This window comes from Brassica napus, chromosome C1 (genome assembly GCF_020379485.1).
Source record: "Brassica napus cultivar Da-Ae chromosome C1, Da-Ae, whole genome shotgun sequence".
Classification (NCBI taxonomy): domain Eukaryota; kingdom Viridiplantae; phylum Streptophyta; class Magnoliopsida; order Brassicales; family Brassicaceae; genus Brassica; species Brassica napus.
In genome coordinates, this window is record NC_063444.1 from 8,313,195 (window position 1) to 8,339,733 (window position 26,539).

Below are 26,539 nucleotides of genomic sequence, written 5' to 3' on the forward strand. Positions count from 1 at the left end.
CTGCTACTTTGCATGTATAATATCATCGACGTCAATTTTCTTATCGGTTCCATTTTGTTTCATACATGACATAACTTATTGAGATCTCTTCATTTGTCTCAGGTACCTGAATTTTCGTCAGTCATGTTTAATTTCTCTTCTGGAGATCATACAAAACTATATTGCCTCGTTTTGACCATTATCAATATATGCTCCTTTTTCATTTACGAGGATTTATCTTTGGAACCAATCTGTCTACCACCCTGCAGGCGTGACTAGCAGTTTGATATTGTTCTTGTAGAACATTTATTCTTATTGGAGCATTTACAGCTGGTATATGTGACTTGATCACTATATTTATATGGGTCGTGTCTGGCAACTGCTTTAGTAAGTTTTGAAATGAATTATCTTTTGGACTTCTATTTCACATTGTGTTTAGCCCGAGGATCAATGATAATTCATTTCAACTTATTTTCTTTTCCAGCTGTTTATTTTCTCCCCCTTATGTTGGAAGTACTAACTCACTTTTAGAATTCATGTATAGCCTTACTTATAGTTTTCGGGGATGGCTCTGGATTCTTAAGTGTCAATAGAGATTTATATCCAACATATATTTCCAACCTCATTTAAAAACACATCTTCATTTGAAGCTCTGTGGCGGAGCAACATCCAACATTCTTAGATGAAAATGATTGGTTTCTGATTCTATACCAATGATGGGGAGAACTAGTGAAAATTTATTGGCTTGATGCGATCAATGTTGCTCAAAATGTTTAGCACTTATCTCAGTGAATGTGCTATAGTCGTTAAAGACTTTAAGAAGTGAATTCACCAATATTATAAAAATGCATAGTGGGTGATCAGTCCACTAACATCTTCGTTATTTATGCCAATATCTTATTTTGGCTGGTGAAAACCATATTACCCTTTTATCTTATGGGTAAGCAACATATGTCAAATCATTCGGAAGAATCTTCTGGTTCTTATATGACTATGCATATGACCTTTAAGTATATATTCGCATTATTAATGAACCAAAATGGTCTAACTGATTCATGCCAAATGTAAACTTCTAGTTTACTATACATTTATCTTCATTATACTAATCTTTGTGTAGTACAATATATAAGAGGCTGTAGATATTTTCTCTAAAATACTTATACTGCTTTGAGAATTATTTCTGATTGAAATGTATATATCATTTCGTTTGCTTATTGTCTCAACATAAGTGTCTCAAAATCTTACGGATTTACTTTGAGAAAAATTCATTAATCTTAGTTTTAGTGTAAACATAATCTTCTGGATGTTTGACTTATCATAAAAAGTGAGATTCTTTAACTCTTCCCCTCGAGAGTATAATACTACAGGTTTATCAATCTCGAATGTATCTCATTTTCTTAATCAACAACATATCCTACATGGGTTATGTATTTTTCGTAGATCCTTTTAACTTTTGATACTTATAAAAATACAATACCTTAAGAACTTTAAATTGCATTCTTAAAAACTTTAAATTAAATTTTTATGTGCAGTAACACTATGTATACTTCTGGAGCATCATATATATCCTCTTTTTAAGCATTCTATAAGTTTTACTACCTTGTATTGTACACACAATAAATTTTCTTTCATCTTCAAATGAATTCATAATTTCTTTTCTTTATTACCATGTTTATTTTCTCAACTTTAAGTGAGAGTATGAGTTCTATAAAGAAACTCTTTGGACCTTGACCTCATTTATGCTCACGTCTAAAACCACTATTTATGAGTTTTTTAAATGTCATATTCTCTTCAGGAGAATGAATCATAATCAACTAGACGTGATTTATCAATAGATATTTTTCAATATATATGCATCATAAAACAATTTCTTGAAGAAATTTTACTTTTAAACTTAACATCCAACATAGTTGGCTTTATTTACCGACTTCAGGTCTTGTAATCTTTAAATGCAAAATACAAAATGAGCTTTAGGTAATCACTTCAGGTGATAATACCTTTTTTATATATATTATCTTCCAAAACTTATGGATCTTTTAGAGTCAAGCTTTAAACTTAAAATCCTCAATATAAATGGTAATAAAATCAAAATATTTCAAATATATATAAATATGTATTAACAAAGGTGTCTTATTATATCAGAAAATAAATAAAACTTTCATAGTAATTATTATATAGACTATATTATTACTCTCATGCTTTTTAACAAAGTTTAACCTATCAATCATTTTAATGAACAAATTTATATCACTGCCAACTTCATGTGCATTGATTTATCTAATCAAGTTTGTTAAACTTGTATATAAAGCATAAAAATACTTATCTTATAAACAGAAGTATATCGGCGATGAAAGTTTCAGCTGTTCACGTTTCTGAATTGGCTGATAACTTGTACATATCTTTCCGAGAGAATACACAATCCTGAAAACTTTAAATTTTTGCTCATATAAACATGGCCATTACATTAGTAAATATCAACATATAATCCAAATTCTTTTATGATATTAGACCAAAGACTAATCGACCACAAAACTAACCGATTACAAATAATTTCTTTTATGATGTTAGACCATGAATCATAAAGTATGTTTCCTTAATACCATTAAACCATGAAGCATATTAAAGTATAATAAGCAAAATTTAATTCATCAAATAACTATTATTCTTACATATAGACAAGCGTTGATATATATATATATATCATTGTCTAAAATGACTATATATATATATATATATATATTTAGAATTTCGCAATTTTAAAATGAACCATTTATTATGAACTTCATAATTTAAAAACCGTTTACATTAATCATACAAGCAATTACAAGGAGAAGCGATGTAAAGAAAATTAAACCGATAATCATCTTAAATTCACTCGGAGTAAATTCTCCATCGAATAAACCATAAATAGAAACACAAATAAAAATGGCACATAAAAACAAAAGTGCGCGAATCATCTTTCTTGAAAAATCGGAGGAGAGCGATTTTGAAATTTTTGAGAGAAGATGAAATGTTTTGGATGATGAAATGAAGTGAAAATGAGTTGTATTTATAGATGAAAATTACTGTTCATGACCGTTGGAGAAAGGGGAAATTTTTGAAAAAAATTCTTTGTGACCGTTGGGGTTAAATCGAGTGCACCAAAAATTAGTCCGAAAATATCGTATTAAACGGTCAATCAAATCTATAAAATTTCATAAAAGTGAAAAATTATGACAATGAAATATTTATGTTATATGACAATAAATCATGCGACGGCTCAGCCGATCAATGCATAATATCAAATAAATTATACGGCGGCTCGGCCGACCAATTAATAATAAACAGAATATAAGGCGGCTCGGCCGACCAATAAATAATAAACAGGATATAAGGCGGCTCGGCCGACCAATAAATAATAAACAGGATATAAGGCGGCTCGGCCGACCAATAAATAAATTAAATTACTAGTAAATAATATAGGCGGTATTCCGGCCATTATAACATGATATAAATAATAGTAGAGGCGGTATACCGACCATTATAACAGGGTATAAATGATACAAATAAATTTTACCGAATCGCAGAGTGATCGTGCTGATAACGTGTTATGAAATAACTTATAATTTATAGTATCGAGAAATTTAAATAAGAGTAGAATTTAATACCCGTAGGAAGCAAATAACACTAGTATAAGGGAGAGAGTTTATTATAAGGAAGAAGAAGAAGATGTAATGGTTCTTTGATTATAAACTCTTGTTCTTGTTTATGGTGTACAAAAGAGTGAGATGAGTGATGGTATTTATAGTGAACAACAATACATAAAATAACAAAGATAGTGCTTAATTTGGTAAATGAGTGGGTGATCATAGTGTTTGATGAGTAGATGATCATAGTGCTTGAGTTGGTAAAGGAGTGGATGATCATAGTGCTTGAGTTTGGTAAAGAAGTGGATGATCATTTCAATGGTTAATTTATAACATGATTCAATTAATTGAAGCCAACAATGATTTCATTGCCTATACATTGGTTTTATCTGAATTGAATATTTTCAGATTATTAATCAACCAAAGTAGGTCAACGCGAATGGTCACGTTTCTGTAAAATATTAATCTCCACTTACTATCATTTCCTTTTCCGTCCCTTAATTATCAAAAGGTTTGACTTTCCCCCCCCCCCCAAATGTTTTTAACCAAAAGGAGTCATAACAAAAAATCACTTGTATGTCGGGGGGAGATATTTGTTGAAAATCCTCTTCTTCTTCTTTTTTGCCCTTTCCTCCTTATTCTCTCGTTCTCTCTGGGCTGTTCTACGCGTTAGCTCCCGATCGATCGAAGAATCGATTAACCTGGTACGTAAACATCGAATCCAATTTCATCTTCCTCGATTAGGTTTTTGGTTCTCTTGCGATCGTGTGCATCTCTCGGATCTGGTTTTACGTTTTTCCTGCTTCCTGAAACTTGCCCAGTTATTTTTTATCGAAATAGTTTCGTAAATTTGGGGTTTTTGTTCGGATCTCTCTGTGAAGAATTGAAATTTGCATTGCGAATTGATTGAATCTCTCAATTTTCTTATTCAATTACAACTCTTTGACGCAGAGATTAAATAGCAATTACAATTGGTTTTTTTTGGTAGATTTGAGTTTTGAGAAAGATAGCAATGGCTGGAGTATTAGGTGGGGAATGTTCATACAACGAGAGTGGCGTTTCATCACATTCCAGGAATCCCAATGAGAACCAGGACGAGGTTTCCCGCTGGTATTTTGGACGGAAAGAGATAGAGGAAAACTCGCCGTCGAGGTTGGATAAGATTGACTTGAAGAAGGAAACATACCTCCGCAAGTCTTACTGTACGTTTCTGCAGGACTTGGGCATGAAATTGAAAGTGTAAGTATAACCTTCATTCTCCCCCTAGATTTTGTAAAATTCTTGTAGACGTGTTTCATGTGCATCGTGTGTGTGTGAATCGTTCTTCATGTAGACGTGTTTCATGTGCACTGTTGGTTTTGACTTTTGATTCTCTCAGTGAATCCAACTAATATAGTTTTCTCTTATAGTCCTCAGATTACAATAGCTACATCGATAATATTCTGCCATCGATTCTTCATTCGCCAGTCACATGCGAGGAATGACAGACGGGTGAGTATATATTCTTTTTGCACGTTACCTAGTTGAATGCTTTAGAGATATGGGCCTACTCTTTCTTTGTTGTTCGAGTCAGTCTGCTGCACTCTTGTTTGCGTGAATTTAGAGGTTGAACTGGCTAATTGGTGCCAGTTAATATTCTTTGTCTCCATATCTGCTAATTACCTTTGTATACTTAGAGAACAAACTAGCTGATGCACTTGGTGAATTTATACTGATTTGCTGCAAAGATATCTGTCATGATGCATATTATTTAAGAGCCTTCTTTTTGTCTACTTGGGAGTTGGGATCATTGTATATAGTTCTTTTTACTCGTGTATCTTTCTAGAGCAGAACAGTATTATGTATTAACACTAATGCTGATCCCTTTTCCCCTTGTTTTCCTTCATCCACACTCAGATGATTGCTACAGTATGCATGTTCCTTGCTGGAAAAGTTGAAGAAACTCCAAGGCCGTTAAAAGATGTTATTGTTGTCTCCTATGAGATAATACACAAGAAGGATCCTGTTACTGCACAGAAAATCAAGCAAAAGGTCCCAATTCTATTTAGACCTTCTCTACTCCGTTGCTTGATGTTTAGCTAGCTCAAAGTGAATGTGCTTGTTTTTCCCCGTATCTTCTATTTCCTATGACATTAGTTTTGTACTTACACCTCCAGATTGTGCTTGTTCGTTGTTTATGTACAGTCCTTCTCTGTTACTATGATCGGTGTTGGTCACTGTATCGACTAGTTCTCTTCTGTGTGCTGAACGAACTTATTCGACTATTGCAGGAAGTATATGAGCAACAGAAAGAGCTTATACTAATCGGAGAAAAGATTGTACTTTCTACATTGGGGTTTGACTTCAATGTAAATCATCCTTATAAACCTCTTGTAGAAGCAATAAAGAAGTTTAAGGTCGCACAGAATGCTCTGGCCCAAGTTGCATGGAATTTTGTTAACGATGGGTACGTTAAAAGTCTGTTTACTTGAAAAGATTCAGTTAGATCTATGTGCCTTTGTATTTTTCGTCTTCATACAATGAAAAGATGCTTGCAGTCTGCGGACGTCACTCTGCCTGCAATTTAAGCCTCACCACATTGCGGCGGGTGCAATTTTTCTTGCTGCTAAGTTCCTTAAAGTGAAATTACCATCGGATGGAGATAAGGTTTGGTGGCAAGAATTTGATGTCACACCTCGAATACTGGAGGGTAAGAGTACTATGATACTAAAGGAATTTTATGAGATTTTTGCCACCATTTCTGTTTGGCTTGCGTGCTTTTTTCTGGATATGATCAACAGCTGCTGCTTTTTGTACGCTTCAGATGTGAGCAACCAAATGCTTGAGCTCTATGAGCAAAATAGTGTTCCTGCATCTCAAGGAAGCCAAGTCGAAAGTAGTGTAGGTGGAGGATCGGCTCAACAAGTTGGTTCTAGGCCAATATCAGCCCGTCCAGCTCATGAACATTCAAATTCTGACAATCCCGGGGGCTCGTCAAAAGCTACACAAAACCAGAGCAATGATAATGGGAGTGGGGAGGCAGGTAGTGTCATTACCGAGCATACAGAAACTCATCAAGCGGATCAGTCTAGAACGAAAGTTGAGGCACCTGAGAAGGACAGAACAGAGAAAATAGATGCAAATCTTCCAGATGATAGCATCCCTCTTGATAAATCTAGAAGTGTTGTGAAGTCAGGTGATGCCCCGGTTAGTCAATCGCCGAAAGATATAAAATTGCTTAGAGATAAGGTGAAGGCTAAACTAGAGGCTAAGAAGTCCCAAGGTGAGAAGACGAAGAAAAAGGATGTGATAGATGAGGATGATTTGATCGAAAGAGAACTGGAAGATGTGGAAATAGCTGTTGAAGATGCCAAAGACAGCCAGAAGAAGATTGGTACAGAGCACGGCGAGATTCTTGATGGAAACAACTTGGTGGGCAACAGCGAGGAAGGTGAAATGGTAGATGATGTTTCATCAACAATGCCTAGCCGGAAGAGAAAAATGGAAAGCCCTTGTGAAAAACAGTTGGGAGAAGGAAAGAAGCAACACATAGACAACAGTGAGGATGCTGAAGGAGGTCTAAAGACAAGCCGAGTAGAAAGTAGCCATAATAGTCATGGTGATCGGGAGGCAAGAAGACACTCCCAAGAGAGGTAAAGTGATTTGTTTGTTTTTGAACATTCTCATATGGGTCTCTAATAAGAGACAATTGGCAAACTTTTGATTCCCAGCCATGGTGTAGAACGAGCTGAGTGTATTTATAATGTTGGATTTATATTCTCCCTTATTCTTTGGTACTTGTACTACAACATAAACCAACAGTTGAGAAACTAAATCAGCTTTACATCATCCATCCGAAACCTCCTTATAGGCTAGGAACTCTACAGTTTTGATCGTTATTTGCACTAGAGTTGTTGTCCGCGCGTAATTTACTTAAAAGTTTTGTTAAGCAATGAATATACATGGTACAAAGTGCAAAGAACATATAATCTGATTAAAAACTTAAGTTGAATTGTATTTGTTAAACCATCATGTGAGCTTGTGTTGATGTTTGTTTTTGGTTTGATTTTATATTGATAATTACTTCGTAACCCGTGTTTTTTCATACATTATCAGTTTTTCTATTGATTTATTTCGGAATTTAAAAACTCTTCATTCATACTGCCGTGCAAGATCTTCGAACTTACCACAAATACTATCAGCAGCCTCTTTTTGTTCTCATTCCTTGTCCCGGAAGGTGGATCAAAAAAGTAGATTGTTTCTCTCTTTGACTGATGGTTGCAGCGAAACTGAAGAAAATGTACCAACCGAACATGGAATTCGTTCAAAAAAATCGAAGGTAAAAGAGTTTGAAGTTATTATTATCAAAATGATTTGAACTCTTTCAAAGACCCAACATGTATTTCTTTTTGCATTGGGCTCTTTCATTAACCGATAGAAATATCAGTTAGTCTACCGTGTTTAGTCTGTGATAAAAACAGTCTCTCTCTCCGGTTGGTTTGAATGGTAATGGAAATATGAATAGATCCTTAGGAAGAGAATCATGCTCTTTTGCTCTTAGAATCAGTTGTTATAGAAGGAGTGGAAAGCGGTGACTAAGACCTGCAAATCTTTTTCTAAATGGTTACGGACTGAATTATTTTGGAGGTTAACAGTCACCTTTCAGTCGCTAATTTGAGACTGAATTTATCAGTTGCAAAATCAGTCGGAAATCAGTAGGTAAGTATTATCCTAAACTTAAATCTGATACCCTAAACCCTAAACTTGTTTTAAAACCTTAAACGTTAAATATAAACCTTAAAACTTTAAACTTTTCACACAATAAACATTAATCTAAACCCTACCCTAAATACCATTTCTTAAAACCCTATATCATAAATACAAACTCCAATTATAATATTTTGAAATTTAAAATATAAAATACCATAAATACATACTCCAGTTATAATATTTTGAAATTTAAAATATAAAATTTTAATATCAAATCTTAAATTCAAACTTAAAGCTAATCTTTTTAATAATTAATCTCAAATCTTAAAACTATAACTCAAATACTATACACCAAACCCTATACTCCAAATCACAAATCTAAATATCAAATCTAAAATTTCAAATTTCAATAAATAAAAACTCTAAGTTTATAAAGCTTACAAACCAACTTATTTCAAATCACATATTTAATTTCAACTCTCCCAAATTCCAAAACCACATACAACTATAAACTTAATCTCTAAGAGCATCATTATCGGGGATCTTATCAGGGTTTTTAATAAAATTAAGAATTAAAAAAATAAAAAAAGGCAATTATCATTGAAGACATATCTTAATTAGGCCACACAAGCAACGTCTCTTGTATGCCACGTGTAGCTTTGATAGAGTTTTGGGAGGAGAATACGAGGAAGGCAAAATCACTTTGCGAAGAACAAAATCATCGACTCCTCCTCCTCCTCCTCGGGAGCTTCCTTGCTACATCACGAGTTTCCTCACGATCGTCATCCTCGGCGTGGGACTCAACGCGAAGTCCTGGATGGTTTATTAACCGCAACCGCCACCGTCTTCTGACTCTTCCCCGTCGCCGTCTGATCGTTTTCCAGGAATCACATCACTGGAGACGCCATCGAACAATCAGAACCTAGAGATTGAGGACATGTTTGCCAGCTAGAGAGCTTCAAGCCATCGACCGCTCTCCTCATCCTTCTCATCAAAGTCAGTCCCTTTTTTTTTCTTATCTCTTTTGATCTTCACTTGGAACCATACCCTTCACCATTCTTAAAGTCTCAGACTTTGATAAGTAATTCAAGTTTTAGTATAAGAGTTGACTTGATTTAGTAAAATCAATCTCAGTTCCCCTTCTAGGGGTTGATTTGTGTGTTTCATAGTATTACTGTAACTCGTTGTTAGTTTGTGAGTCTTCTTGTGTGTTAAAAAGGCAATGGCATCTTGTCTGATGATTGATACTATTATTGTAATTCGTTATGAGTTTGGAGTAAAAAAAGCAATGGCTTCTTGTCTGGTGATTGATATTTGATAATTTAATAAGTTGTCTGTTTCTTCTTCTTGGTTTGGTCTGTGCTATTGAATACTATTACTGTAACTGTTGTTAGTTCATAGTTTTATTGAGTGCAGGAAAGGCAAGGGCTTCTTGTTTGGTGATTTATAATTTGGAAGTTGTCTGTTTCTTTCTGCTAGATAATATCATTTTAGTACAATTGCTTATCGTCTGCCTCTCCGTCATGTCTCTCGGGGCTGTCATCACCACCGCGGAGGCGCAGGAGATTCTGTGGATACGATGAAGGAGAGTCGGAGATACGGTGCGGCCGGGATGTTGGCAGGTTTATCTCATTTCCCTCTTCATCGGAGCCTGCACCATCAGAGGTTAGTGTATCTCGTTTTACCATGCTTTGTTTAAGTTGGACTGTTTTACGTTTTAACAGATTCATGATTATCATAATAATCACCGAGAGATTCCTATCGTTAATTTATTCCCTTGAGTTGATGAATAATGAAAGTGTATTCACAAGATCAAATGTTCTTTCTCAGGTTCTTTCTTCTTTAAGTTTTTTCAATTATTTTTTTAAGAACCTACTTAAGAAACTTGCAATGGAGGACACAAATTTAGGTGTCTCTTAACTAAAATTTTTAACACAAATTTATTACTAAACAATTGATTAAGAGACCCTAATGAGTTCTAGGGATAAAGATGCTCTACACTTTCATTTCCCAAACCCTCTTACATATCAATACAATTGGTCACATCTCTTATTTCTCACCTTACAACCACAACCACATATCACATATAGTTAAAAAAAATATCTCATGTACACACCACTACATGGATTACAATTTTGGCATTTGGTTAGATTAATCTAAGGGCTCTTATCCATTTGTGTTTTCTCCTTTCTCAACCACATGTCTCTTATCTCTATTTCCAATCTCTCTCCCGCGTCCACCCTTTTCTGTGTTTCATCCTCTTTCTTTTTGCGAAGAAGCTACTGACGTTCATCCTCTGTCGTAATCCATCTTTTTCTTTTTTCATTGTTCTTAGTTTTCTCTCTTTCTCTTCACTTCTTAAAGCTATGCCTACTCTAATTGAATTTTGTTTTGTTTAAAGATTTGAGAAGTTATGAAACGGAAAGGTCTCCGGTGTGGAGAGGGAGCTTCGGTGTGGCTCCTCAAATCGCGGCGTGGAAGGAGGAGGAGAGGAAGCTTCGATGTGGCTCTACCTCATCTCGTCGTCACCTCTCTCCACTTCATCTCCGGTCATCAAGTTCTTCTCAGCCTCTCTTTGCCATGAACCTCGCCGGTCAAGCTCTCTCTCTCTCTGTCTCACACTCTCTCTCTCTCTCTCTCTCTCTCTCTCTCTCTCTCTCCTCTCTCTCTCTCTCTCTCTCTCTCTCTCTCTGATTTTGTATTGTTTTTGGTAAAGTAAGGTGGGTGGCGAGGAGAGGTAGTGGTCGTGAGCTTGAAGACAGAGGAGGTACGACGTCGTGGTGCGGTGGTGGTGGTGCAAGCCGTCTCTGGTCAATGGACAGTGAAGACAAAGCTTTAGGGTCGTCCCGTCTGAGTTATCAGCCAGGAATGGGGAAAGCTGAGAAAGAGCGAAGACAAGGACGTGAGTTAAGGGGCACCGGAGAGCACAGCGGCAGCGGTTTGGAAAAATAGATTCTACGTCGTATTTCATCTTCTTCTCAGAAAAATCGGAGGGGAAGAGATAGATTATATAGTGATTGCACTAAATGATGGAGCTTTATGGGTCACGATTTAACGTTACAGAGGAGAAGCTAAAGAGGTGAAATCGGCTGGGTTTCTCCAAGGAAAAAGATCAAAAAGAAGTCGATCAGTCGGCGACGAAAGCGATTGGTTTCACTGTAGTAGATGACATGACATAATATAGTAATGTGATTGGTCTAAATTAATTTGTGGACATGGCATAGCTAAACATTGAGCTTATTCTCCTTTTAGTATTGTAAGATTTCCTTTGTATTATAACTAGTGTTTAGCCCCACGTATACGGGCAAGGATTTGTTAACTTTAACATGTATTAACACTACGGGTCCGACTGGTGACCATCCGGGAAACAAGAGGAACGAATAAAAAAGGAATGTACGGGAATAAAATACCAGGAATGAAAAGGAATGGTTGTTCCTTATCAAATTTGACAAAAAATAATTTTGTTTTTTAATTCTCTACAAAAAAAAAGGAACGAAAGGGAATGAGAGAAAATTATTATTCCTTGTGAATGGTAATTTTTTTTAGAAACGTTAGGGAATGCATTATTCCTCGTCGTTCCTTGGTCACCATTCATACCCTACATTTTCTTGTTAAAATATATCGTAGATTATAGATAATATATCAAGAAGAGTGTTAATTAATTTGTGTTTGCATAAACCCATAAATTGTTGATAATATATATAGAAAACTACAACAACTTGTAATCATTATAAGCTAAGATGCCATTGTTTACAATTATTACTTTAACCTGGTCCACACATTACTACTAGTGATATGCTAGCTTCGTGTTCTTTAAGGGCAACATTATCGGTAAAAGTTCTTAATTTTCTTTTTTTCTTTTTTTTTTCCGATTAAAAAAAAAAAAATAGAAACGAACCAATCGCGGGCCGCCATGTCAGTGAGGCCCGCGAACGCGGCCCGCGAACAGTACAAGGACCAAGCCAAAACGACTTCTCCTCTTCGGTTTTGGTGTTTTTGTGGGTCCCCTCCCCTTAAGGACCAAATTTTGTGCCTGATAATGTTGCCCTAACGGCAAGATGATCTCTAGTTTTTATTTTGCTCTATATCCACAAAAACTTCAATAATCACAAAAAAAAAAAAACTCAATAACATTAAAGCTTTCTAGGTTAGCCGCAAGAAAGTGGTAAAAAAAAACACGTGTTATGATTTTTTTTTATTGAACCTGCATTTTAAGATTCTTCTCGATCGTCTTTTCTACAATAATCACTAACCATAAAATTCAACGATAAGATAAAACATATATAAAATCTTCAGTTTCTGTGTAATAGACTCAAATCGATTTGTAAAATATTTGAATATGTTTTGTTATAAGAAAACATATTTTTAAAATATATATAGTTAAACCGTAACACAACGATTTGTAAATAATCAGTTTGTATATATAGCAGGTTCATATATACGTATTGTTACCTAAATTACCGACAAAACTCTGAGTTTTCTTTTTCGTTTGAAGAACTCTTTAAAACTGGAGTATATTAAGTACCATTTTCATCCTGAATCATGAATAAATAATTAAAAGAATGAGAAAGCATTGAATTGAAAATTGAAGAAAATTAATCTGAAAAGGAGAAATATAAACCTGTATAGATTTTTTTCTACCCTCAAAACACTGGAAAAATGAAGAAAAAACGTTGATAAAAGAAAGAAATAGGAAAAATCAATTAGTTGTTTGAAGTTATATAGAAGTTAGACAATTTGATATTGTTGGGAAAAAAAAGTCTTTGAAATCGTGATAGAATTTCTAACTATATTTCTTGGAAGTTTGAACATGTTACTGGTATGAGAAAATTTAGGAATCAGTTTTGTCTTATAGTTTTCGAAAAATTGAATTTGTTATTTTTAATTGATTTGTTATTTTTGAAACACAATGCCAAATATCAACTTTTTATTGGACGAGTGACTTCCAATTTAGTATATAAACTAGTGTTATATCAAATTATCATATAAATTTAACATGTATTACTATTACATTTTAAAGTCAAAAATATACCAACTCCATATAGATTATCTCCTCCTATTACCGCGTATCAAGAGATGTTGAAGAGTGTTCATATATATATACATAAAGTCATAAATTGTGGATATATAATATATCTAGAAAATTATAACAATTTACAAAATAAGCTAAAATACCTCTTTATAAAATATTACCTTAATCTCAGTCTACACAACAACACCGATATGCCATCTTCACGTTTTTTTCTCTCCATCTTCACGTTCTTAATAGGAAAGATGAACACCATTTCTTTTGTACTATATCCATAATATACGAAACAATTTACCCCAAAAAAACTCAATAACGCTGAAACTTTGCATAGTTAACTAAAAGAAAAGTGATAAAATATTTACTTTGTATTTCCATTTCAGATTTTTAAAATCTATATGCCCAGCCTCATTGTCCCTTAGTCTTCCTATGAATAATCTATTAAAACAACTTGAAGCTGAACAAAAAGAATATGAGAGTATTTAATTAAGAAGAAACACCGAACTTGGACATAATGAAGTCATAAGCTATATAGTTATTGTTGCAACACTCAAAACCCAAAAAATTACTAAGAAACAAACGACAAAGAATAAGAGAGAGGGATAGAAGACAGAAGAAATAAGTTATAGATGAAACAATTTGAAATTGTGCCATGAAATAAGGTGTTCATTAGAGAAAATTTAGGGATTTAAGATTTTACGGTTTTAAGAAATTAGAGATCGTGGTTAGTGGAGCTCTTTTTTGATTGGAGACATTTCTTTTTTCAGTTGGTTTATTTGCGAGAGTTTTTAATCCTTATGTTGATAATTAATTAGTTTTTTTTATTTGTAAAATAATGACATGTGGCAAAATCTTATTGTTCAAGTGACTTGTGATTTAATATATAAAAGATGATATATAAGGAAGAGAAGACCTCCCTGGAGATTTTTTGCCGATATATTTACACTTGTCAAATAGGAAACAGAATGGTCAATTGATTTGGCAATGTTGTGTTTTTAGTTAGAACTTTGGTACAATGGTCTAACCTTGTTCCATTTGTCTGTTGGTCATTGTTAATTTTTCATATATCGGTTATCGTGCTAACCAAACCGGTTAGCCATACATCAAATCAAGAACAGATCTGTTGAGTAAGAGACTTACGTATGAGTGACGACCAAAGAAAAAAAAACTCTAAAGCCTCATTTTAGTTTCGGTTACAAGTTTTTGGCTGTATAATTGGGATTCGGTTTGGTTTATTAAGTATTTTAAAAATACAACTATTTGGTTATTTGGACCGGACCGGTTCGGTTCTAAATAAAATGTGGAAAGCCGACCTAAAGTAGGAACAGCAAAAGACCTAAAAACCCTCTCGCTGTCCCTCTTATTCTTCCTTCGTCTCTCCCTCGTCCCGGCGGCTGAGTTAATTGTTCCGACACTAGAGTCTTCCAGAAACATTTGCAAAAAAAGGATTAAAGTCTTGTCTTTCGTCTCTTAGAAAACCTAATTTCGAGGTCCCTTCGGAGTCTACAATTCTCATAACCAGCTCTTCTTTTGCAAAACTAAAAGATGTAAGTATTGTTTTCCCGGAAACTGTTCCTTCTTCCTACTGAGGTTTCGCAGAAACCAAGTTGACTCATCTTCTCTTGTCGGGTTTTTTGTAAATTCCAGGTCGAGGATCTGTGTGAAGAATCTGCCCAAAGAAGTGGCAGAGGCTCGTCTTCGAGATGTTTTCTCAAAGAAAGGAGAAATCACAGACGCTAAATTGCTGCGTTCCAGGTACTACTACTACTATATTCAAAGTCTCGTTATTTCACAACTAAGTTTTGTGTCTTTTCTCGTTTTAATTTGAATATATATTTATTTGCTTCGCAGGGAAGGTACAAGTAGACAAATGGCTTTTATTGGGTTCCGTAGTGAACAAGATGCTCAAGAAGCTATTAAGTACTTCAACAACTCTTACCTTGATACTTTCCGTATCTCTGTTGAGGTTTGCACTTCAAAAACTTGGAGAGACTCTTGTTTTCACCTCTGTAGACTAGTCTTGAATTCTTCCTTTTAACTTAATAGATTGCTCGTAAAGTCGGAGACGAGAACGCTCCCCGTCCTTGGAGTCGTCATTCGCTCAAGAAAGAAGAAAACGGTGGAAAGTCTTCTAACAAAAAGGGTAAGAAGGAGCAAGATGTTGATGATCCCATGCGCGAGGAGTTTCTCGACGTTATGCTGAGGGGCAAGTCGAAGATATGGTCAAATGACACGTCGGTTGCTCCTTCCGTTAAAGTAGCTAAGAAAGCTGATGAGCCAGTTGTTGTTTCCAGTGGTGCTGCTGAGAGGTCATCAGATACTGAAAAGAGTAAAAAGAGGAACGTTGTTGCTCCTACTGATGATGTTGATGATTTGGAGTACTTCAAGAGCAGGGTCAAGAAAAACCTCTCGGATTCGGACAGTGATAGTGAATCTGGTAGTGATGAAGACAAAGCTGATGATGGTGATGATGACGCTGATACTCGTATTTCTCCCGTTGATGGCGATGATGATGAAGTTGAGGAAGGTGGTGATGAAGATGCCATGGAGGTGGAAGAAGAAGATGATGGCAAGCTGGCTCAAGATTCTAAACCTGACAGTGATGATGTTCTCCAGACTGGTCGCCTTTTCGTCCGGAACCTGCCTTACACTGCAACGTAATGAATTGTCTTATTCATCTTCTGTTTTATGTTTATCCTTCTGTTGTTCATCTTTTACACCTCTGATTGCTGTCAATAATATATTGCAACAGGGAAGAAGATCTTATGGAACATTTTAGCCCATTCGGTGAGATATCAGAGGTCCATCTTGTTCTTGACAGGGAGACTAAAAGGTCCAAAGGAGTTGCCTACATCCTCTACCAGGTTCCGGAACATGCAGCAAGGTATTATATATACATGCCAACACTTAGCCTTCTGTTTTTTTTTTTTACTCTCTCCATTTACATGTTAGTTCAGGTTTTGAATGATTTTTGGATTGTGATGCAGGGCAATGGAGGTATTAGATAACGATTTTTTCCAGGGGCGGTTGCTTCATGTTTTACCATCCAAGCCTCGTGTAACGTTTGATAAACAAGTGTCAGTGTCCTTTCCCTTTCTAAGTTTCGGTCTTTATGGAGAAATTTCATTAGTTGTTTACCAATTACGATGGCTTTTCTCAACAGGGATGAAACTTCTAATCTGTCTAAAACATTCAAGCAAAAGAAGGAGGAAGCAAGAAAGGCGTCTGAAGCAGGTGGAAACACAAAGGCTTGGAATAGTTTGTTCATGCGACAGGACACCGTAAGTTTTTTCTTGTTTCAAAAAAAATGCATCCATTTATGTTATTTATAATCTGTTCTTTTATTATTTTGCTTCATGCCTTCATCTTTTTTTTTCTTTCCATTTTGCTGTTATAGATTCTAGAAAACACAGTCAGGGTGTATGGTGTAAGCAAGAGTGAGCTACTTGACCGTGAATCTGATGACCCTGCCGTACGCCTTGCTCTGGCTGAAACAAAAGTGATTGCGGAGACCAAAGAAGCCCTCGCTAAGGCTGGAGTTAATGTCCCTGCTTTGGAAGAGTTCGCTACAGGGAAAGGCGACGAGAAGAACCGAAGCAAACATATTCTCTTGGTTAAGAATTTGCCATTTGCTTCGACTGAAAAGGAACTGGCACAAATGTTTGGAAAATTTGGAATTGAAAAAATTATTCTCCCTCCAACGAAGACAATGGCCTTGGTATTTTTTTCTTTCCTTCTGTGTGTTCTACAACCAATATAGTTGCGTGTTCTCTAACCCTTTGTTACATGACCTCCAGGTTGTTTTCCTTGAACCGGCTGATGCACGTTCAGCTATTAAGAAGATGGCATACAAGCGTTACAAGTAAGCTTAAACATTAACTTTGATGTTTATTAAACCAAGAAGGGAAGAACAGTAAAGTGATAATTGTTTCAGTCTAAATATTTATAATCCTCATTCTTTCCCTAGAGTGCTTCTTGGAGATAAATTTAAACAAAACTGCCTTATCAAATTTCTTGTTGTTACTGCAGAGATGCTCCCCTGTATCTCGAGTGGGCTCCTGCAGATATTCTTGAGCCAAAAACAGTTCCTGAGAACAAAGAAGAGAAGAGTGATGATGGAGTAAATGATCTGAGAAGAGTCAAATTGGAACAGGAGGTTAACCTCGATCCTGACGTAACTGAGGTATGTCAAGTTATGAAATCTGTGGACGTTATTATATCATATTATTGTGTTAGTTTAAAAAATCTTGGTTAGCTTGGTTAACTGAAGTTTATTTGAGTCTTACCTTTTGTGGCTGTATACGAATTTAGTTAAATATCTTGCGAGTTGCGAGTTTCAGGTTAGGTACTGTATAATTTATGTTCCATGGGCTTGAAATATCTGTCTTCTGATCAATTTTGTAGACGAAAATGTTACTTACACTTATCTTTTGAATTAGTCTGTCTGTAACTTTTTACTCGTTGCGTTATATTTCAGTCAAATGTCCTTCATGTTACGAATCTGAGCTTCAAAACGACTGATGAGAGTTTGATGAAGCATTTGAAAGACCTGGTGAAGCAGGGAAAGATACTGAGTGTGAAGGTAAGTTGTTTGTTCATTGGTGATGTCACTTGAATGGTATGCACTGAACTATTGAGTCTGTTTTTAAGTATTTCTTTATTAATCCATCATGAGCAGATAATGAAGCATGTAAAGAATGGGAAGAATGTTTCAAGCGGTTATGGTTTTCTCGAATTCGACTCTGTTGAGACAGCGACCAGTGTCTTTAGAGATCTACAGGTATATAATAAGTCAAGCCTCTTTGAAACTTAAAAGTTGATTGGATTCGAATCGACGTTGGGAAGTGACATTTTTTCTGTTTGATTTTTCAGGGAACTTCTCTTGATGGGCATGCTTTGAAGTTGAGGTTTACTGAACACAAGCGTAGGGACACGGTTGCCAAAGGCTCAGACAAAATTTCAACAAAGCTACATGTGAAAAATGTAGCTTTTGAGACAACCGAGAAGGAATTAAGACAGCTTTTTAGTCCATTTGGACAGGTAAACAGTGCAATAGCTTAAGTTTTGGTCTAATGCCTGTTTCAGTTTAAGATTGTTTTCTTTACAACAAACCACATTCGTTCATGTTTCTTTTTGTTGCCTCAGATCAAGGGTCTCAGGCTTCCAAAGAGGAATATAGGACAGTACGCAGGTTATGCTTTTGTTGAATTCATGACAAAGCAAGAAGCTTCAAACGCCAAAAAAGCACTGTCGAGCACCCATTTCTACGGACGCCATTTGGTATGACTTATGTTACACTCTTATATCTCTCTCAAGGCTCTAGGTTTGTATGCTTTCTCGACTCTTTTTTTACCTTCATTGCAGGTGATCGAGTGGGCCAAAGACGACACTAGCATGGAAGAGAAGAGGCGTCGTTCTGCTGCCAAGTATCAAGAAAACGACACTCCAAAGAGAAGGAGAACAGCTGAATAGCCACACACCCCTCTGTTAAAAAGTTTCGTGTTGGTGTTAAGTCTGTCCACTGTGTGTGGTTCCCATGGTTGAAATTTTGCTCTGTACTGGCTTCTACTTGTTTTAATTTTTTTTTTTACGAATAGATAAATGTGCTAAATACAGAGATTTCTATAGAATTTGTAGAAACCTTTTCCAGTTATCTATAAAATTTTACTTTTTCTATCAATTAAAACTTACAAAATCGGTTCAGTTGAATTTTCGGATGAAAAACCTTTATTGCTGACGCTGCTAAAGTACAATCTCTAGCTTCCATTTAGGAGAATTCAGACAAGTGGCTATGAATATACTACTTGAAACTACTTGGTGTTTAGATACATAGTTCCAATATGAGATATTCAGATGTCGGATTCGGTTTAGGTTTTTAGATCAGTTTACTTGTGCACCCGTACAATGTCTCATCTGTGAAAATTATTGGTGAGAGTTGTAAATCTTGAAGGAAACGTAGTGGTATATGATTCAACTAACTTGTTCATTGTGGCCACCAATTGATTGGTATCTCAGCATGTGCACAAGAATTTAGCGGCAGGGCATCAATCACCCATCGGCAACAGCAAGAAAGTGAGAAACAATCATAACAAGTGTTTGAACGATAAAGCTTTCAGTTGTATTGAAATAGAGAATGTGGCAAACTTGATGGATTTTAATCAGAAAGTATCGAATAATTTGTTTGTTTGTTTTCTAGCATATAACATCATCTTTTTTAAACCAAAGACTCGTCTAATCATTTGTTTCTTACAAATTGTTTGTCAGGCCGCCAAACATAAAAAAGTGTACACATAAACATCAAGATTGGGAAATCAAAATCTCTACAAGAACCAAATGAGAAGAATGTTTAGCAGACAGATAGTAATGAGGCTTATTTCATGTTTTCAGAGATGAGTTTTTTCTTTTTTTTTTTTTTTTTCTGTTCCAGACATCCTTGTCCGAATAACACTCGAAACGCAAAGAGAGTGAACTGGACGTAGAAGAGAGTGAACTCAGAGGATTAAAGGCAAGGTATATGAGAAGATTATGTAGCTTCCATTTAGGATTGGTTAAAATCAAGAAGAAGAAAAAGAGAGGAATGCAAACTATAGGGAGAGCTTCAGAATGCGGTTGTTCTCAAGTGACCAGTAAAGTTATGATCTCAGGTGTAAGAGAGAGAGAGAGAGAGGCTTTAAGACTACAAAGATAACATTTGTAGGCTACTAACAGAAGCATTCTTGTGGATGTTTCAGCCAGTGTTTCTTTAAACACTCACTGCAGCTTAATAAAGAGAAAGCTACCATTTAAATATTACACAAAGTAATATTCGGGACAAGGTATGATACAAAATAGCAAAAGATTAAAATATATAGGTTAAGCAAAACATGCATTGTCTTACTGGAAAACCCCAATTATTTTAGCAAGGTCTAGAGAGCAACTGGAACAAGTGATCATATTCGTAGATGTCGGAAGCGATTCTCTAGTGGCGTTTTAGCGATCGATGATGATGATGATGATGATGATGATGATGATTCAAATATTTGCTTGTACCTCATCCTTGCATCGTCGGCATTTATTATAATCCGAGGTTCACGTCTCACAGTCACAGAGCCGTTCTTCTCTGCTTCAGCTCTAGCTTTGGCTTTCTGGGCACTTTTCTTCATCCTATTCATCGCAGCTTGGAGACGCATCTTCTTCAAAAGCTCAGGTTTACCTCTCACAAAGTAGTGCTTATGTCCGAATTCCAATTGCTCATCGGACCCCTCAATTCTTACAAAACCCTACGTACGTACCACCACCAAACAAGAGAGACTCAGATTCAAAACTGCAAGATTCCGAAAAAACTCAGTGATAATCTTCTTACATATACACAAAATAAAACTTACGTATGTGTCAAGTTCGGTGATAAACTGTGACAGATTGCAGCAAAAGAATCTCTTGAGAATCTTTTTCGTGAATAGCTCTTTAGGATTCCAGATGATAAAACTCTTGTTGCTTTTGCTCCACGAGATTGTTGAATCCAGTGAAGGATCATCCACAATCTCATATATTGCGACGTGGAACTGCTGCATCCCCACCACCCCTAAACACGCTTCAAACCCTAAAATCCTCCAAAATGTAAATAATCAAAGATCTCAAAACCAACGCTCATATCATATATATAGGTTCCACCTAGTTTTGTAGGCTGTTAGTGGGCTTTTGCATTTGTTTTCTTAGACTAGGTTTATAATATAAAAATGTAAAATAACTTTTCATATTCTTTTTTTATGTCAACTCTTTTTATTTTATTTATATGTATTTAAATTACTATACAAATAATAAATAATCTTTCCCAGCTATAAATTTAAATAATAAAAAATTAAATTACTGAAAATTATAAGCCACATTTCTCTTCAAAAAAGACCTTTGCTTCAAGTTCGTGAGAATAAGCCACATTGCAACGGGAGCAGAGCAGTTTGGTTCACTCACTCAACCCCAAAGTTCTCATTCATGACCTGGCTATCGTTGAAAGACCAGCTCACAACTGGAGACAGGATGTTACAGATGAATACATCTGGAAGCCTCATTCTTTTTATTCTTTGATATATTTACGATTAACTTGAAAGCACAAGTTGCAGTCTTGAAAGCACAAGTCATCATCTGGAAGTTTTTTCTATTTGAATATAAATTAACATTCATTTAAGAAAAAAAGAGTTGCACGAACTTGTGATCGATCAATCAGGAAGCTCCAATAAAGGGAAAAACAAATTCTAGAGTTCCTAAAACTTGAAAATGCTTGGTGTTTGACAACTGGATACATCATATCTCAATATGAGATATCTTCATGTACAACCCTTTTTAATTGGTAAATTGAATGTTCACACAAGCAAAACAAAACAAAGATATTCAAAACACAGAAGTCCATAAATCAATATTGACTGACCAGAAGGTCCCCTTTAAGGGAAGTGTATTCCATTACATATAACTAAGCACAACAAGATGAACTCACTGCCCTATCCATGGCCCTATCTGGTAGAACCATTCCTGTTGGGTTTTCTGTAGGTTGCACTCTCGGTAACCTTCTTGCTGTACCGGCCAAAAGAAAAAGGTATAACAGCATTTAGTAATAGAAGCAAAAAGAAAACTGTTTGAATTTGAATCTAGAGTGTAACGATAGCTCTCACCAATTTCATAGAATATCTCTTTGACATTAGCAGCGGTTTTGGCTGAAGTTTCCATGAAGAAAAGACCGTTCTCCTGAGCATATGTTTGCGCCTCCTACAAGAAAGACAATTAGTGTCAGAGGTATCAAGAAGTAGGCTTAGCAGCAAAATTCAGAAGCCAAGTGACGGTAGTGACACATGATGGATCAGCTATTAAGCTATTACACACTCATCTCAACTCTAAGCTTGAATCCAAACATCACAGTAAGAAAAATCAGTCAGGACAGAGCAATTGCTTACCTCTGCGGAAACCTTCCTTGCATCTAATAAATCAGATTTGTTTCCAGCAAGGGCCATGACCATATTAGCGTTACCTACTCACACAAATAGTAAAACCAAGTAAAGTGAAATCATTAAAAAAAAACTATTCTAGCCATAACTTATAGCTATAGACAATACCTTGCGCTTGCAGTTCCTGAACCCATTTCTTTGCCCTCTCAAACGAGGCCTGAGAAGATAGTAAAAACAAAAAAAATCAACCGTAATTTAGAAGAAAGCCAATAAATTGCATCCACTGATCAATAAATTTAAAAAACTTGGTACTTGATTAGTAACGTCAAAGACAATGATAGCAGCAGCAGCACCCCTGTAGTACATTGGAGCCAAGCTATGGTACCGTTCCTGACCCGCTGTATCCCATATCTCAAACTTAACAGTCGCATCGTTCACAGCTAATGTTTGTGAGAAAAAGGCTGCACCTATGGTTGATTCCTGTAAGAAGAAAAAAAAGATTTTATCAGAGTCAAGAAGAAGAAGACGACAGAATGTGAACAAAACAACAAGAAAGGCTGCAAGGAAGAACACAAACCTGGAACTCAACAAACTGATCTTTAACAAACCGTAAGACAAGACTGGATTTCCCAGCGCCAACATCTCCAAGTAACACCTGAAAGCTTAAACCAAATTACAGAACCAACTCAAAAAAGCAGCAGGACGCATCAAATCAAACATATGATCACTAAACCAACGTGGAGAGTTCATGATGATAGGAAAGCTTGTTCATTTAAAACCCTATGATGAAGACAACTTAACAATCAGATCAAAATTCTCAAGGGCTAAATTGAAATCACAAAAAGAATGGAGCTTTTGCATGAGTGAGTGAAACAAAAGACGGACCAATTTGGCGTTAATGGTCTTGTTTCCAGCGGTAGCCATGATTATCTATCAGATCACAGTCACAGTATCGTAGCTCTAGAAATCTTCAGCTCAAGGGAGCTAGCTCGTGGATGATAACTAGATTTAAGATCAAAAGACCATTGCAAGGATAGAGAGAACACAGACGCGTCGGCAACAACAACCACTTCTCTCTCTCTCTCCAGAAGATAAATAAATAAATAAATAAATGCAGTATTTATTTAAGCGTTTAATTACATTTTCATGTTTATGTTAATCTATACTCTTATATTATTACGATAATGGAAATTTCTTTTTCGGATCCAGAGAATATTAATATCGGGGGATTATTAAAATGAATTAACAAAAACAAAGGAAGCTCAACTTGACACAGAATCATCATCATCATCATCATCATAGTTTTTGTTTTGGTTTAAGTGATTCTAGCTAGGATTCTCACTCACGCTATAAAGGATTTATCCCAAGCTTGGCAGAGGTTAAAATAGTTGTACTAGGGAGATTATGGAACCTTGAAGTCACATCTTTTGAATCCAAAGAATATAAACTAAACATTTTACCCATCTCTTAGCCAAAATATGGCTTTCACTTCCTCTATATACTATATGCTTCCCTATTTTAAATTGCTCCATTAACACTAATTGCAAAAAGTAATAAACTCAGTGTATGCTCTCAAATATTAATTTCATGAATGGAGTATGGTTGAGTTGAAAGCAAAAGAACAAGATAAACTCAGTGTATGCTCTCAACTGTACTAGTAGCGTGGTCTAGTGATGAGCTATACAAGAAGTTTTGTTTGGATGGGAATACATACTAGATGTTACATGAAACAAAAAAAAAAATATATATGGATGAGAGAGAGGCGATTGTGGAATAAGATTCTGATTTCTGAAGTAAATTTGAGATCTTTTTGGAACATAATTAGTGTTTAAGCTAAAAGTAAAAAACCTTGTTGCTTTGAACCTAACACATTTTCTCATAAGAGCTTTATATTTACATTCAACAGAAAATATTTGCTTCACTGTCTTTTCTCAAGTGTTTTCTTCAATCCCTTCACTATCTTACCAAACCACATCAAGTTCATTACACTCAACGCAATCGGTACTACGAATACCAGTAGATAACCGAATGTATTCATCTGTACCACCTGCCAAAAAGTCCATAGATCATATTAATTCGTTACCTCTAATACCAACCAGCACCAACAGCAATATCAGAGTGTAAAGCTAGACCGTTCGGTGGAAGAACCTGTTTGGTCATTAAACCGAAATCTTAGGTACCTGATCATAGTGTATGTAGACATGGTAAAACATGTAGATGAACAGAAGTATTCTTGCTGTCTGCAAACAAAAAACATGAATTTCTAAGACGTTTTACAGATTCCAAACAAATGTATAAGGCTTACAAAAACTCACCAACCAAGCCAAGAAAATAGCAACTCCATTAATAAGATAAGCTCTAGACCGCTTCAAGCCAGCAGTGTCAAGGTACCATCTAAGATTGATAGATGGTGTAGTCACTTCAGATATTAAAACCATGTATGTGTAATGCTGAGCCTCTCCTGAGAACAGAGAATACGCTACTGCCACACCAGATAAGCTGTGATGGAAAATCTATAAAGGAAAACAGCCATTATCATTTACCAGCCAGATCAAGATCATTAAAACCAATGGATAGAACACAAAAGCTTTCTTGTGTCTACAACTTACATATTCTACTCCCCCTAAAGAAGGGTAAAGCCAAATGATCATTCCAAGATCAGCAAGAAAGTAACCAACTGATACCTATTATGACAAACACATCAATGCTCATCAGGATGGTTTCAAGAAGAAACATGAGAAGTGAACAAGATGAAAACTTACTCCTAAACCAAAGTTAGATAGAGGCGAGCTACGAAACACCATAAGGCCTTGAAGACTTGTTTGGTCAGAAAACAAATCAGAGAAGAACACAAAGTAGAGTGCCATCAATGAGATAAATATCGCATGGACTGTAGAAATTCCCCTGCCAAAGTGATAAAAGACAAAGAACAAAAATATAAACAGGCTGAAAATAAAGAGCATATCTAGTATATGGACACTCACCTGTTGTTCCATTCAATTCTCTTCATTTTTGTGAGAGCTGAGTATGATTTGATATGAATAGAGCTGAATGACTCCATAAGATCATAGACCTATTTATCAAAAATAGTATAAGCTACACAGGTCAAATCAGAAAGAAAGGACGTGAGGTTTGAAATTGCATGTGAACTAGAACCATACTTACCATCTTGCAGAGAAAGATTCCTGTAAGAACAGAAGTATAAGGAAGACATGGATCTGCTAACAGATAGCGTTTAACAAAACCCTCTGCCTGATTCTGGTAAGACATGACGTCCATAACCGTCTCTAGCCTCGATCTTCTGTGGTGAATGGTTTTAGTTCTTCCTCTCAAACTTAACTTGGCTTCATAAAAGAGAAAGAAAGTTCATCTGAGTCATTCTCTTCTCTCAAAACACATTAAATACAAAATATTAAAATACAATATAACCTTTGATGGCTTATAGTCATGGTTTTGTAAAATACATCAAAAGGAGCAAGAATTCTTACATTAACCTTCTCGAATATTCGTCTGCTCAAGAAGACAACAATTAAAGACTATGTTTCTTGCTTTGTGTTTTGTTTATCAGAGAAAACCTCAACCCGAGACAACCTTAAAACAGTTAAACGAACAAGGATAGACCCAGAAGCAATCAACACGTGAACCGCAAAAAAAGATGCAGAAGAAACGCCAAGACGATGAAGAAGAGTAAGAAGAAGGACGTTACAGAGATGATATGGATAAAAGGGTATTTCTTTAGAAGCTTCAAGAAATCATCCAAGTAGGTAATAAGAGATTTTACTCAATTACTTGACTCGCAAGAGGTGCTGTAACCGAACAACTCACAAGTAGTTATCTTAAGAATAATCGAGAGAAAAAAAGTAAATAAAAATAAATAAAGATTTTTTCCTATTTATTTATTCCACTAATTAATTAACAAAGAGGTTTTGCTTGAAGAATGCCTAGTAAGACGATTTGAATTGTGTTTTGCAAGAAAACTTAAGGGAGGAAGTTTACAGGAAAGAATCTAATTTTTAGTATATAAATAAAGAAACTATCTTCTTTTGGTTTTGTCTTAGAAAAAGGGAAGGTAGCTGGATTTTAGGATCAACCAAGTATGTCTCTATCTGCAAAATATTTGGTATTTGGGTTATGAATTGTTTCGGCTTGTACATCAAGTAAAAATAATGAGGATAAATGTTATATAAATTTTGTTAGTAAGATTGAACCAAACGTTATAATCTACACTAGATCCTGATCCGCACGCCAGCGCGGATATGAATTTTCAGTTTTTAATTATTTATTTTATAAATGATGTATTTGTAAAA

General features: G+C 35.5%; 5 protein-coding genes and 1 long non-coding RNA gene across 8 annotated transcripts; 3 read left to right on the forward strand and 3 right to left on the reverse strand.

The window, feature by feature from the left end:
* Window positions 1–4,105: 4,105 nt before the first annotated feature.
* LOC106377094 (cyclin-T1-4) lies at window positions 4,106–7,437 on the forward strand. The gene is made up of 7 exons (XM_013817263.3): window positions 4,106–4,309; window positions 4,594–4,844; window positions 5,015–5,096; window positions 5,502–5,636; window positions 5,876–6,051; window positions 6,143–6,294; window positions 6,409–7,437. Exons 2-7 carry the CDS (start codon window positions 4,618–4,620, stop codon window positions 7,239–7,241), a joined length of 1,605 nt encoding a protein of 534 aa, XP_013672717.1. The 5' UTR covers window positions 4,106–4,309; window positions 4,594–4,617; the 3' UTR covers window positions 7,242–7,437.
* Window positions 7,438–10,535: 3,098 nt separating this feature from the next.
* On the forward strand, window positions 10,536–11,613 carry LOC106373910. Of its 2 annotated transcripts, none has more exons than XR_007318385.1 (2): window positions 10,536–10,887; window positions 11,011–11,613. It is a non-coding gene; the product is annotated as an uncharacterized LOC106373910 (long non-coding RNA). The 2 variants fall into 2 exon arrangements; XR_007318384.1 differs by having other exon boundaries at window positions 11,015–11,613.
* A 3,023-nt stretch (window positions 11,614–14,636) lies between these two features.
* On the forward strand, window positions 14,637–19,000 carry LOC106377096 (multiple RNA-binding domain-containing protein 1-like). The gene is made up of 15 exons (XM_048745519.1): window positions 14,637–14,867; window positions 14,968–15,075; window positions 15,172–15,286; window positions 15,367–15,977; window positions 16,073–16,204; window positions 16,308–16,397; window positions 16,484–16,601; window positions 16,718–17,038; window positions 17,118–17,182; window positions 17,350–17,503; window positions 17,798–17,902; window positions 17,999–18,100; window positions 18,193–18,360; window positions 18,466–18,600; window positions 18,685–19,000. Coding segments are annotated over exons 1-15 (2,334 nt in total). The 5' UTR covers window positions 14,637–14,865; the 3' UTR covers window positions 18,793–19,000.
* A 1,084-nt stretch (window positions 19,001–20,084) lies between these two features.
* LOC106374936 (heat stress transcription factor A-4a) lies at window positions 20,085–20,940 on the reverse strand. Its single transcript, XM_013814855.3, has 2 exons — window positions 20,685–20,940; window positions 20,085–20,579 (listed from the first exon to the last, which is right to left on the reverse strand). Exons 1-2 carry the CDS (start codon window positions 20,868–20,870, stop codon window positions 20,250–20,252), a joined length of 516 nt encoding a protein of 171 aa, XP_013670309.1. The 5' UTR covers window positions 20,871–20,940; the 3' UTR covers window positions 20,085–20,249.
* Window positions 20,941–21,623: 683 nt separating this feature from the next.
* On the reverse strand, window positions 21,624–23,359 carry LOC106377097 (ras-related protein RABF2b). Its single transcript, XM_013817264.3, has 7 exons — window positions 23,118–23,359; window positions 22,810–22,887; window positions 22,545–22,712; window positions 22,401–22,449; window positions 22,242–22,315; window positions 21,963–22,056; window positions 21,624–21,864 (listed from the first exon to the last, which is right to left on the reverse strand). The coding sequence occupies exons 1-7, from the start codon at window positions 23,154–23,156 to the stop codon at window positions 21,764–21,766; spliced, it is 603 nt and encodes a 200-aa protein (XP_013672718.2). The 5' UTR covers window positions 23,157–23,359; the 3' UTR covers window positions 21,624–21,763.
* Window positions 23,360–24,003: 644 nt separating this feature from the next.
* LOC106374938 (TLC domain-containing protein 4) lies at window positions 24,004–26,331 on the reverse strand. Of its 2 annotated transcripts, XM_048745520.1 has the most exons (9): window positions 25,939–26,331; window positions 25,721–25,823; window positions 25,398–25,576; window positions 25,217–25,305; window positions 24,995–25,136; window positions 24,842–24,916; window positions 24,548–24,745; window positions 24,413–24,472; window positions 24,004–24,279 (listed from the first exon to the last, which is right to left on the reverse strand). In XM_048745520.1, the coding sequence occupies exons 3-9, from the start codon at window positions 25,509–25,511 to the stop codon at window positions 24,151–24,153; spliced, it is 807 nt and encodes a 268-aa protein (XP_048601477.1). In that variant the 5' UTR covers window positions 25,512–25,576; window positions 25,721–25,823; window positions 25,939–26,331; the 3' UTR covers window positions 24,004–24,150. The 2 variants fall into 2 exon arrangements, with proteins under 2 accessions (XP_048601477.1, XP_013670310.1); XM_013814856.3 differs by having other exon boundaries at window positions 25,721–26,331.
* Between the last annotated feature and the right edge of the window lie 208 nt (window positions 26,332–26,539).